The sequence below is a fragment of the Hipposideros armiger genome, unplaced genomic scaffold, assembly GCF_001890085.2.
Source record: "Hipposideros armiger isolate ML-2016 unplaced genomic scaffold, ASM189008v1 scaffold_35, whole genome shotgun sequence".
In the NCBI taxonomy this organism is placed as follows: domain Eukaryota; kingdom Metazoa; phylum Chordata; class Mammalia; order Chiroptera; family Hipposideridae; genus Hipposideros; species Hipposideros armiger.
The window spans coordinates 4,805,102-4,817,168 of record NW_017731385.1 but is presented as its reverse complement, the minus strand read 5'-3'; the positions used below and the strand labels follow the sequence as shown (position 1 = coordinate 4,817,168).

The 12,067-nt window shown below is 50.0% G+C and overlaps 1 protein-coding gene across 1 annotated transcript in view; it reads left to right on the top strand.

Moving 5' to 3' along the window:
* Nucleotides 1-12,067, top strand: part of ADAMTS17 (ADAM metallopeptidase with thrombospondin type 1 motif 17) — a gene marked incomplete at its 5' end in the record, with an annotated part of 284,197 nt that overhangs the window by 113,706 nt on the left and 158,424 nt on the right. The window contains one exon of the mRNA XM_019637849.1: nt 11,769-11,874. Coding sequence (XP_019493394.1) covers nt 11,769-11,874 — 106 coding nt within the window. The remainder of the gene's footprint in view (nt 1-11,768; nt 11,875-12,067) is intronic.

The window sequence follows — 12,067 nt, the reverse complement described above, 5'->3', positions numbered from 1 at the left end:
CTTTGGTAGTTTCTTACAAGAACTCGAAGGGACGAAGACAATAGTGTGTTGATAATGAGCTATATCCATAAGTGCACAGCAGCGAGAAGACTTCAACCCAAAGGCACGCCATCTACTTTCAGTCACAGCCCAGTGACAATTCCAAGGCGGGACATCTTGCCCCTCTGCCCGCTTTCCTGCCACAGACCTGTCCTCTCCATGGGCTTGGTGCCCACCTGACAGCGTGGTACTCTTCTCATCACCACTTCTTTCTAAGAGGCTAGCTTTCATTTGGTTTTGAAATGAAATGGAACATTGTCATTTTTTTTTGCGCTCTGTCAGCAGAGGTAGAGCCCCACCCAGGCAGGCATCTCCGGGCCATCAGAAGGGAGGGCTTGTCACGGTGGGTTGAATGTCATGAATGCTGAGTCAACATCCAAATGACAGCCAGCTCCCCATGCCAGGGTTACTTCTTTAGCTGAGGTGCTATAGTGTCCTGCTGGGGGGCATTGATGGACTTGTACCCAGGAGCTGGTGCGTGGAGCTGTCCTGGTGCCCGGTCTGATCCCCCACCCTCCCATGCAGGGCCCACTCTAGAGAGCCCAGAACAAAGCACAGGTTGCAAGTACCCTTGGTACTGCTATTAACCCTCCTCCCAAGCTCTCACTTAAATTCCACATTTTATCCTCAAGAGAACGACTTTGCTAGGCTAAGCATTTAGTAAGTAAATGTGGTTTCTTAATTATTCTGAGAAACCTTTTCTGTTTCTTTGCTAACTTGGCAACTATTTCTACGCATGGCCTTGTACTTTATTCTTCCTGTAGAAACAGAGCTATTAGTGTGAGAGGGGAGTGAAGCTGTTTGTCAAGGTTGTCTCAGGCAAGTTTCTAGTTTCTAGAGCATTCCATTGCAGGGGTCCTTGGAATTCAGTAAAGGTGAATTGTAGAAGCACCTCATATGGTCCAAAAAATACAGGTAGTGCAGATAAAGTCTGGTGAAACAGATAAAAGCAGACCTTGAGTAATTAATACCACTATGACTAATTAATACCACCTTCACTAATTAACCAATTAATACCACTGTGACTTCATCTACCTATGGCCCTTGAATGCTCTTAAGACAAAACTATTTTTATTCCAATGTTACTGAGATATAACTGACAAATAAAGTTGTAAGATATTTAAAGTGTACAATGCGATCATTTGATATATAACCTGGTTAATGTCTGTTGCTATTGGTTCTGCTTTGTTGGGGGTTCACTGAGCTAAACCAGTAGCCAAGCTCCCTTCTACTTGTTTGACACAAATTTTTGTGGGCCTACTGTGTGTCACCAGGTGAGGTGTGCAGGGTCCCAGAAGGTTGGTTCCTCAGCTCTCTGTCCCTCAGGTCACCTCTCAGGAGGCCTTGCCACCATTGCCTGACATTCTTTGGAATTCTCTGGGGATGTGAAGAGATGTCAGCCTCCATTTCTTCAGATCTAGGAATATGTTACTTTTACAAGAGCCTTTTGAAACTGGCTCATCTCTGAAAGGCTTTGTTTGTAAGCCTTCCGAGAGTGTTTTGTAGGGACATGGAGTTTCCAAGGAGCCTGCTGCCACTAGGGGCTGTGAGTGACGTGGGTCTATATTTGGCACCGTGTCAGCTTCCCACTTCTCTCCCGCGTGCCTTCGTCTCCCCATCCAGGGATCACCAGCTCTGACTCCCATGGCACCCATTGCCAAAACACGGAGGAAACAGGTCACATCTGTACCTGTTTACGTGTATGATTGTATACAGAGTGATCGATACTTTTTCAACTTCCAGAGTTCCATTATTGGACTATCAGGCAGTTTGGTTCCTATTTCAACTAGGTGCTCATACAACTTTCCAGATCAGATCCTGGCTGTTCAACTATGTTCTGAGCCAGTGAACTGGCTCCCACGGTGTGTTGGGTGGCTCTGTCATGCAGCACACAAAGATGGCAAGTTCTGATGACCACTGGCCTTGTCAATTACCCAGGTGAGCAAGGGGAACCCAGGGCCTTTCCGTTTGTACCCGGGTTACACTGTGGGTGTATTAGCTCAGGCGGTCATAACCAAACACCCCAGACTTGGCCACTTAGACAGCAGACATTTATTTTTTCACAGTTCTGGAGACTAGAAGTTCAAGGTCAAGGTGCTGTCAGGGTTGGTTTTCCGATGAGGCTTCTTGTCCTGCTTTGTAGGCAGCCACCTCTCACTGTGTCCTCACATGTGCTCTCTGCATACATGGGGGTGAGAGAGATCCCTGGTGCCCCTTCGTCCTCTTATTAGGATACCACACATATGGGATCCAAGCCCCACACTTATGACCTCACTTAACCTTAGTTACCTCTTTCAATGTCCTACCTCCAAACATAGTCACACAGGGAGAAAGGGCTTCAACATATTGATTTTGAGGGGACACAGTGGAGTCTACCACACAGGCCATGATTAAAATGTGCGCAGTCACTCTCACCTGTTACCTGGCCTTTTCACCTGGCTCTGGCTCTGGGAGACGATTTAGCAGTCTCCCCTCAGGGCCCTGTCTGGAGTTGCTCTAATACGTTCAATTTCACAGAACTGACTGAAAGACACATGTTGACCATGAGAAGACTGGGTCAGGAAGGTGCTCCTTTTTCTAGGTAGCAGTTGATCTCCTCAGAAAGCTCGGAAATCTCGCAGGTCACCTTTGGGGACACCTGGCCTGTGGAAGCTTGAGTTGACTCATTCCCCACAGAGAGGAGAATTTTAAGGCAAAACACATCACACCTCCTTCCTACCTCCCCCCTACTTAAACCCCCAATTTTTTCTGGGGAGAGGAAGGGCATTCTGTCACACCATTGAAGGAAAAACATTTATAGTGAGAGAAGAAGAGAGAGGAGGCTTAAAGCTGTTGAATTCGAATAGCAAAGTTCCTTTTAAAATGATTGCCAAAAAGAAATGCTAAGCAATGCAGTGGGTGAGAAAAAGCAAGGGGTGAAAGCTTTCAGAATTGGGCCCATTGCTGTCGGAGTGTGGTCATGCACCCCACACAGCCAGCTGACAGGGAGGCTGTCCCGTGGTGTCTGCCAGGGGTCACGTTCACACATACTTACACTCGTGCGTGCACACACGGAGGGCCGCACGCATGCTCATGCATACGCGGGGGTTTGCAGCTGTGGGGGTGCAGACATTGAGCTTGTTAGGGGGACACACTTCCAGAATGGACAGTGCTGGAGGATGGATCTGTGCTCCTCTCTCATGCTCAGGGAGCACAGACCAGGTTCAGAGGGCTTTAGAATTAACTCGAAAGCTCTTATCACCTTCAGCACTCACGGTACTGCCTGCAAATGCTCCCACAATAGGAGCTAACTGTGGTCCTAGGTGCCCAGGAACATTTGCTGAGTGACAGAAGTGAGAATGAGGGCATGGCTCTGGGAGGGGACGCTCTGCTATGACAGGCGACCCAGACAGGTGTGTGTGTTGCGGGGGGGGACGGTCAGCAGGAGCCTTGTTACAAGTTCCATCTCCTGTCTCCATTGTCTGCTGTCCTGTGAGACTAGATCTGGACTCAGGTCCCCAGGGCCATCGTCAGAGACCCCGTGCCCACCCTCGGGCCTTGGTGCCACCTGAGCTTGGTGGAGACCATCTCTGCTCACTGTTTCACCTCCCACCTGCCTTTTTACAAGGATGCTGTTCTCTTGGCCCTTTTCCAAGGCCTGTGCTGCTCTCGCCCAACTTCGAACTCTGCAGCTGGCATGATTCCGTCATGTACAGGCAGTCAGGAAACACTTGGTGAGGTTTTTGTCAAAGGGCGAGATTTTCAAGGATCTCGGGACAGACCTCCCTCCTCAGATACCCTGAGGTGAACCTGCTGGGGGCTGAAAGGGCCTGTCCCAGAAGCCCCCACGCCTCTGTGGGGCCCTCCAAGGAGGGACACCTTGGTCCCTAGAGACTCCCTCCTAGAGGACAGGACCCTGGACACAGGTCCACTCTTGCCTGGAGGGCGGGGAGTCTGCACCACACATCCCTGCACTTGGCTCAGTTTGGTGGTGGAGGTTGGATATCAAGTTATTTATTTCTCTTCCCTGCCCCTCTCCCAGCATGTTTTGGTTTCTGCAGAATGTAGCAAACTGTTGGGATAAATGTGTGAATCCCAGGGGGGATTTACTCCTTCGTTTGCACTTCACTCTCTCCCCTCATCAAAATGTTGTCTTGTAGGAGCCACACAGCTCCAGCCCAGGCACCCTGTGTCACTCCCTCACCAGGGGTGCCAGCCCTTCCCCAAGCCCCGGATCCTGGAGGCACCTGGGGGAACCGGAGTGAGGACATGTTTGTTCTAAGCCGTGGTTCTCATGAAGGGCCCTCGGAGGGAGACCCAGCACTCGTGGTTTTCCTGACCTTCGTTAGGCAGCCCTGTCACAAAGCAGCTACTCATGTGGACAGCTGGACTTGCGGAGCCAGTTTAGCCTGGGACACGGAGGCTGCTGGGGTGGCTCCCAGTTCGCAGAAAGCCGTCATGCCGGGATGAGGCTGGGAGGCTTCCTTGGGAAAGTGCCTTGCAGCCATGCCTCGCTCGGTGACTGCCCACCTCCTGCCCGGCCCCTACCCACGCATTCTCCCATTCCAGGTGGGCCGTCTGCTTTGGTGAACACACCGACGGCTTTTCTCTCTCTCTCTCTCTCTCTCACTTGCGTGTTCGCTGTTATATATCCAAGAAGGCTTTGCCTCCCCCAAGCTCAGAGAGATTTACTTCTATTTTCTTCGAAGCATTTTATACTTTCAAGTCTCCAATTAAGTCTACCATGCACTTGGAGTTAATTTTCGTGTATGAAGTAAACAAAGGGTCTGATAGTCTTTTGCATGTGGCTCTTCGGTCGTCCCAGCACCCTCTGTTGAAAGGACATGCTCCCCCACCCCCATTCAATGGTCTTGGCACCCTTGTCAAAAATCAGTTGACTGTCCATGTGCAGGTTCACTCCCGGACTCTCGATTCTGTTCCATGGATCGAAATGTCCATCTTCAGGAAGTCCCACACTGTTTTGATTCCTCTAGCTTTGTATAAGTTTCAGAATCAAGCATGTGAGCCCTTCAATGATTGGACCTAGAGGGTATGACCTTCAAACTTTGTCCATTCTCTCCTTCATTTAACCTTGAGTAAGTTGCTGCCTTTGCCAGTTGATCAGTCTTCTGCTCAGTAAATAGGCATTAGGCGCAGGCACTTTTGAATAGTAGTGGCAGCGTCTGCAATGTTCGTGCTGAAGGAGGCAACGAATGCCCCACTTTGAGCAATTGCCTCACCCTCCGTCTGTGGTGTAGGGATCGAAACTTTGGGTAAGTCATCTTCCTTCCCCTGTGACTGACCCCAAGGGTCCCAGAAACAGAGAAGCAGGGAGACTGACATACCTGCTGGTGGTGGAATTGCTAAGACAAGGCAAGGCCTGGGAGGGGTTACCCAGCTGTGCTCCCGAGCACTGGTGACACTGAGCTGGGGCAGAAAGCCAAGGACACGGCCAGGGCCAGGTCTGGAAGGCAGTGCTTCTCAGTCCCAAGCAGTGAGACCATGCCACTCCGGCCACCTCTCCTGCCGCCTTCCAGAGCCATATCATTCACATTCTTTCCTGATTTCTTAGAAGCTGTACCTGACCTTCAGCATATATGGGGCTCTGTCCACTCTATGTAGAACCCTTTAGGGGTCAGTGACATAGGATGCAGACAGGGGGCTCTGGGGACCACTGACCTCAGAGAGAACATGGACGCAAAACTGCAGAAGACAACGGATCTGAGCTGGTCGGCTAATTGAGATAACTACAGACTTAGAAAATAGAAGGAGCACTTGAATGAAAACTGAATTTTCTTATTGCAACTGATAAGGACTCCACCGTGCCTGTGAATAGGACATGACTTTTTAGGATACAGTCGAGTTGCATCATTCGTGGAGCCTGCATTTGTGGATTCGCCTACTCACTAAAATTTGTCTGTAACTCCAAAAGCAGTACTCGGGCTTTTGTGGCCACACGTGAAGAGAAGGAAGATGAATCACCTGACAGACACATTCTCAGATGAGGATGAACAAGGCACCTCTGCCTCCTTGTTTCCGCCCTCGTACTGTAAACACGTGTGCATTTCGCGGCCATGTTTTTCACATGTTTGTGCTTTTGGGTGGCGACTTTGGCATTTAGAATGGTCTCCAGGGATGATTTGAAAGTGTTGTCTCATATTCCAGAGCACGTCGCATATTCTAGAGCACATGTGCCTTTTGAAGAAAATACATGTGCTAGATAAGCTTCATTCAGGCCAGTGAAAGGACTGGGGGCCATGAGTTCCATGTTGATGAATCAATGATATGTACTAAATAAGGCGTCTTTAAACAGAGACACACATAAAACAAGCTAACGTGTTGATCAGTTGACAGTTGATGAAAATGTTGCGACCAGAGGCTCACAGGAACCTAACCCTGTATTTCCATTAGGGACAGTGGTTCTGTATTGGCAAGTTTAGCATTCACGGCGACTTTCTAGAATCTAAGTGCCATGAATAGTGAGAATCGACTGTAGTTAATCTTCATTTGTCACATCCTAGACTCCAAGACATTTGCTTAAAAACAGGGTTCACACATTCAAATCATACCTCCAATCACTTAGTGACATTTACAAGAGCTCAAGGACTTGTCCGTGAGCCGAACGTGCCACCCAGTGTCAACCACTGTGAATAAACGGACATTGCTTTCTCGTAATTGGCGGCGTGGTGTCTCCTTGGTAACCATGATGGCACTGGTCCCTCCTGAGCTGTTGGTGGCAGAAACTTGACCGTTTCTCTCTGAGGCAGAGCCCAAGAAGGTCTGAGCTGTGGGGGCAATGAGGACAACAGCTGCAAACTGTTTACACGCGACAGTTTATACCAGAGTTTATACAGTTGCGTGTTGTTTACTTCTGAAATCGAGAAAGAAACCCACGGTCAACCCTAAGTGTAAGGATTACGTGTTTACACCGTGCAGTTTTCTACTGAAAATAATTAAACCTCCTCACCCAATTTCCGCTCTCAAATTGTGCTCCTTCCAAGAAAAAAGCAAAGAAAGGAGAGGGTGTCTACCCCGAGGTGACATGGCTGGGAAGACAGGTCAGGAGGCTCTGGTGGATGTGACCTGCTTTTCTGCATGAATTAAATGTATTTCTCCAGGTGTCAGAAAAACTCTTTCCAGCCTTTTATTTCTACCCTGAGCATTTCAGAGGTTTAAAATGTGTTTTGCTTCCCTCATCCGTGCCAGTGGTGCAGTAGAGATGGAGTTAGGATAGAAGCACACAGTCAGTTGTGTCGGCCATGAACTTCCTTCATATCAATATCAAAACCTGGAGGGCTTTCTTTTTGGATTCCGACCTCTGCGTCTGCTGTATGTCACCTTGGGTCAATGAAATATATCCCATAACTTTAATTTCCATAGCAAGTACATATTCATTGTATTAGGTTTAAGCCCAAATAAGAAAGAAGGAAAAGAAGAACATTAAAAAGATCTATAATGACATCACCATGTCTTAGAGGTAATTGCGGTTCAGACTATTACATCTATCCCTCGGGTCTTTTTATCTTTAGGATTAAAAAACATTTGGACTGAAACACGTGAAATTTTGACGCTATCCCACCCACATTTCTGTATAAGCGCACACTGAGATTTGTGAAAATCTTTTAAGTCCTCAAAGACTATTCATCGTTGTTGGTTATCCAAGCTTTGGTGAGGGAGGTCCCAGGGTTTGCCTGGAGGAGTGTGAGTGTTAGAGAAAGAGATCCCTGCGTTTGCATCTGAGTCTGGTTACTGGGCCTCCATTTTGCTGTCTGTAAAATGGGGCCAGCGATGCCCGCCAACTAGGGGAGGGTCAGGCATGCGAGTGGTGCTCGCCCATGGAAAGGACCCTAATAAATCCACTCGCCTTCCTGCTTCCCTTTCATTCCATGGAGCTCTGCAAGCAGGTGGGGTTGATGTTTCCAAAATTTCAAAAATAAATGATTTCTCCTGTGGAGAATTTTAAATCATGGAAGGCAGAAACTATGGAAAGCCCCATTCTTGGGTCTAAGAAATCCTTCCTGTGCAGGATGTGCTGGTGACCTAGGAAGGTCCCCCTGGTTTCTTAGCTTTAGCACTGATGTTCAGAGAACTCATGTTCACAGACTGCACTTTTTTTTTTTAAGGTTTTACTGGGGAATTGGAGAAGGGGAACAGCGCTGGGGAATCAGGGAAGGGGAACAGACAAGTCACTGTCCTTTTGTTCTTCAGTCTAGTTGTGGAGAAGGTCGCTTCACTGGCCCATGTTGGTATGATCATTGCGCTCCTCCGGGTGAGGTAGTTGCTTGCCGACCATTGGACAGCCGCTCACGGCGGCTCTTGGCAGCTCACTGCAGCTCCACTGCAGCCTACGCCGTCGCCGGTGACTCACGGCCGCCCAGTTCCAGGTCAAGCTCTTGTTCACCATCTTAGCTGTAGAGGGCGCAGCGTCACTGGCCCTCATGTGGGATCCAAACCGGGGCCCTGCTGCTTTGAGCTGGCGTCCCAAGCCAACTCTTAACCAATGAGCCACTAGGCCAGCCCCAAACAATGGAGAGAAAAACTGGGTTTTCTTCATTTCTTGACAAGCGCTGATGTGGGGAACAGGCAGGTGTTTCTAGGTTGGTGCCTTTGCAGCCAGAGGTGATGGGGTCTCTCCCAGCCCCCCCCACACACACACACCGTCCTTTGCAGACCGCTGTTTATTTCCAGGAAATGTGGAATAGTGCTGGCCTTTGTTCCCTTCGAAGCTCACCGCTTAATGACCATTTATTCCCTGCAGCTCTTACTTTTACAACAACCTGGGATTCTCTCCAGGCTTTGTTTTGTGAGTTCTAAGCATTTCCACACCGTTGCTTATAAATGCATGCGGCCCCAAGTGCTGAGTGTCAGGGGCTCTTTTTTTTTCTTCTTTTTCTTACTTTTCCTTGATCAGTTTTATAACCAGTTGGTTCACAACCGGAATGCATCGTTAAAAAAGCCCTAGACCTTAATCCACCTTTGTGTGAGAGCATTTTTTTTTGGGTAAACAAACGGATCCGTTGTTTCTCGTATAAAATATCATCTGTGCCTTGGAAAAATTAAAATGTCATTATTGGAAGGCTCTTTGCTTGGCTGTTTCCCTAGCATTGCGTGTTAACTAATTAGAGTGGACACTGGGGACGGCCTGCTCCGGGCTCTGAGTGTGGCTGGGGCCGGGGACATGTTTGTGTGGCATTTCAAAGTCTGCTGGGTCAGCAGACACTCTAGGGACAGACAGCAAGCTCAGCACAGCTGGCTTTAGATGTCTCGTAACCCCCCTCCAGACGGCTTCTCCCGGGCGTGCACGGATTGTTCCTGATTGATTTATTGAATCAGGAGGCCCTGCTTGGGCTGGGAGGGTGCTGCTGGGTGTGCGTTTGAGTGTGTGTATGTGTGTGTGTACACGTGTGAACGTACGTGTGTGTGCATGTACGTGTGTGTGCACATACGTTTGTGTGCATGTGCTGCACACACATTTCCAGCAGTGCTGGTGGGAGCATTCCACCGACTCACAGAGCATGTGCAGCAACCCACAGAGCGTTTTTAAACAAAACCAGAAAGATGACCTTGAAGGCACCGAGGAGCCGGATCACATCCCTTCTGGTTGTCATGTTTCTCCTTCCAGTCGTCTACATGGTTGGATTATGACGTCCACGTGCAAAAAAAATGCGTCTTGAGGCTAAATCCCTTTTTTTTTTCCTCATTTCTTTTTTCTTTCTCTCCTAAGAAAAATTCTTCAGCCTTGGCCAAGCATGTTGCATATTTCTAAATGGAAATATATGTGGTGCAGTGCCCAGCTCGGTGTGCCCCAGGAGAGCCGAGCTCCCTAGCCCCGTCTGTCCACGCTTCTCAGAAGGGTCAGGTCGGACGAGGTGCCCTGTGTGTGGCCGAGGCCATGCCAGCTGGAATTTGATGTCAACAGAGAGGATGTGGGCTTAGCCCTTTGGGAGGAGAGAGGGAGGTTCTCTTTTTCTTAATTAATTCCCCTGTCCTGTTCTCTGTTGCCCTCTGCCAGCTCCTTCCCTCTGCAACTCCTGTGCCTGCGGGGTCACCTTCAGGTCTTCACACACCTGTGCACGTTAGCAAAGGGGTCCTCTGGACAGGGCGGCGTGCAGCTTGATGCTGGAACGGGCACCCCTCAGGCAGTGGCCACAGCTCCCCCAGGCCACATGGCTGTCCCCGCGGACAGTGCATCCTGGAGAGCCGCAGGGCAGCACACAGCCAGCAGAGCCACTGCCTGCTGCATACCCCTTGTGACCTCACAGCAACAGGGCACTGAGCCTCCTCAGCTGTGTGACCCGCCAGCCACCCCATGCCACCACCCGCTCATTCATCTCACAGGCCATATTGAGGTGTCAGATGCAACCCACAATGGGGGTTCAGATGTTTCCAGTCCTCCTTGAGTACTGTCCAAAGCCTTGGCGTGGGGCTAGGGGGTCCATAGACTCCCACTTTTGCAGAGATAAGTCCTTGGGGGTCCCTGAGTGGTGAGGGATGTCTGTCCTAGGTACAGTGATAACCGAAGCTAAGAGGAAGCGTGGACAGCAGCCATGGGGTCGTGTCAGCCCTAGAGTGCCAGCTGCAGACGTGGCCAGTGCACAGCACACTGCCTGGCATCCCTCAGACATGCCCTGTCCATCCAGAGCCCCTGTTGTTGATACACATCCCTCTGCCAGACGAGCCTTTCTCCCCTTGTATGCGCCCACATATCCTCCAGAGGCTGGCAGCCATCCGCCTGTTGTCCTCAGCCCTGACTCACACCATCCCCTGCGTCTGCATTCCCCCTGCTTGCGTGGGCTCAGTTTTCCTGTGTCAGGGAAGGTCCCTGGGCAAGTGTGTGCAGAGACGAGTAAGCTGCTCTGTGGGACTCATCCTCGCTGATGACTTCACTCGTCAGCGTTTGCTCCCTCCTTCCGCGTCCCAGTTTCCTTCTGTCTCTCCTGAATGTTTTTGGAACATTTTGCACAGCCTTTCCTGGCCTGTGCTCCAGCAGCCCCAGCCTGGATCCAGGCGTACGCCCCGAGAGCACTGACCCTAACAGGGCCAGGACTGGGATGAGGGGAAGGAGGTGCCCAGGGTACACAATTTGAGGATGTGCTCTCTCCCTGTCAGGGATACCTCAGTGCGGGGTCAGCTCTGAGAGGGAGACCCTCCTTAAACTTTGCACACTGGCTGCCTTGCCTACCGAGCCTCACCTGGTCCCAGCCCTGAAGGCTGATGTTGGGCAGAATCCCAGCACTGGGTGCCAATCCCGGTGACTTTGGGCAAGTGACCTTTGCTCTCTGAACCTCAGTTTCCATCTGTTACCGCCACCCTGGGTAATCAGGACTAAAACAGATAATAGGTGTAAACTGCTCAGCATATTTCCTGATGAATAGTAAATGCTTGATAGATGTCTATGGTGGTTCTGATTATTATTAGGCAAATACGAAAGCATCATAGGCAAGCCCATCCCTCTATGAGCTCTGGAATGACAGGTCTAGCCCCATGCTCATCATCATCCCAGTTTGCCCCTCTCTTGACCTTGTGTGATGCCGACTGTGTGATGTTGACCTTGCATGATGCTGACTCGGTGATATTGACCTTGCGTGATGCTGACTGTGTGTGATGTTGACCTTGCATGATGTTGGCTGTGTGATGTTGACCTTGCGTGATATTGGCTGTGCTTGCGTGATGTTGACTGTGTGGACCTTCCCGGCGAGGTCAGGGCCTCCCATGTTCTGAAGAGGATGTGTTTTGTGTCTCTGCTGCAGGAATTGCTTACTTAGGAGGTGTGTGCAGTGCTAAGAGGAAATGTGTACTTGCCGAAGACAATGGTCTCAATTTGGCCTTTACCATCGCTCATGAGCTGGGCCACAAGTAAGTATAAGCCCCTGTATTGTTCTGCCTGTTTCGATTCCTTCCTGGATACGTATTTCTGTGCTTGAATTCTCTAACACGGTGCTGCTCTATGCCTCTGCTTCTTCCAACAGTAGGGACCTCGACCAGCAAGCTGGGGTCCCAGCCCTTCGGGGAACCTGAGAGATTACCAGACAGAAAGGCTCTGAGAATT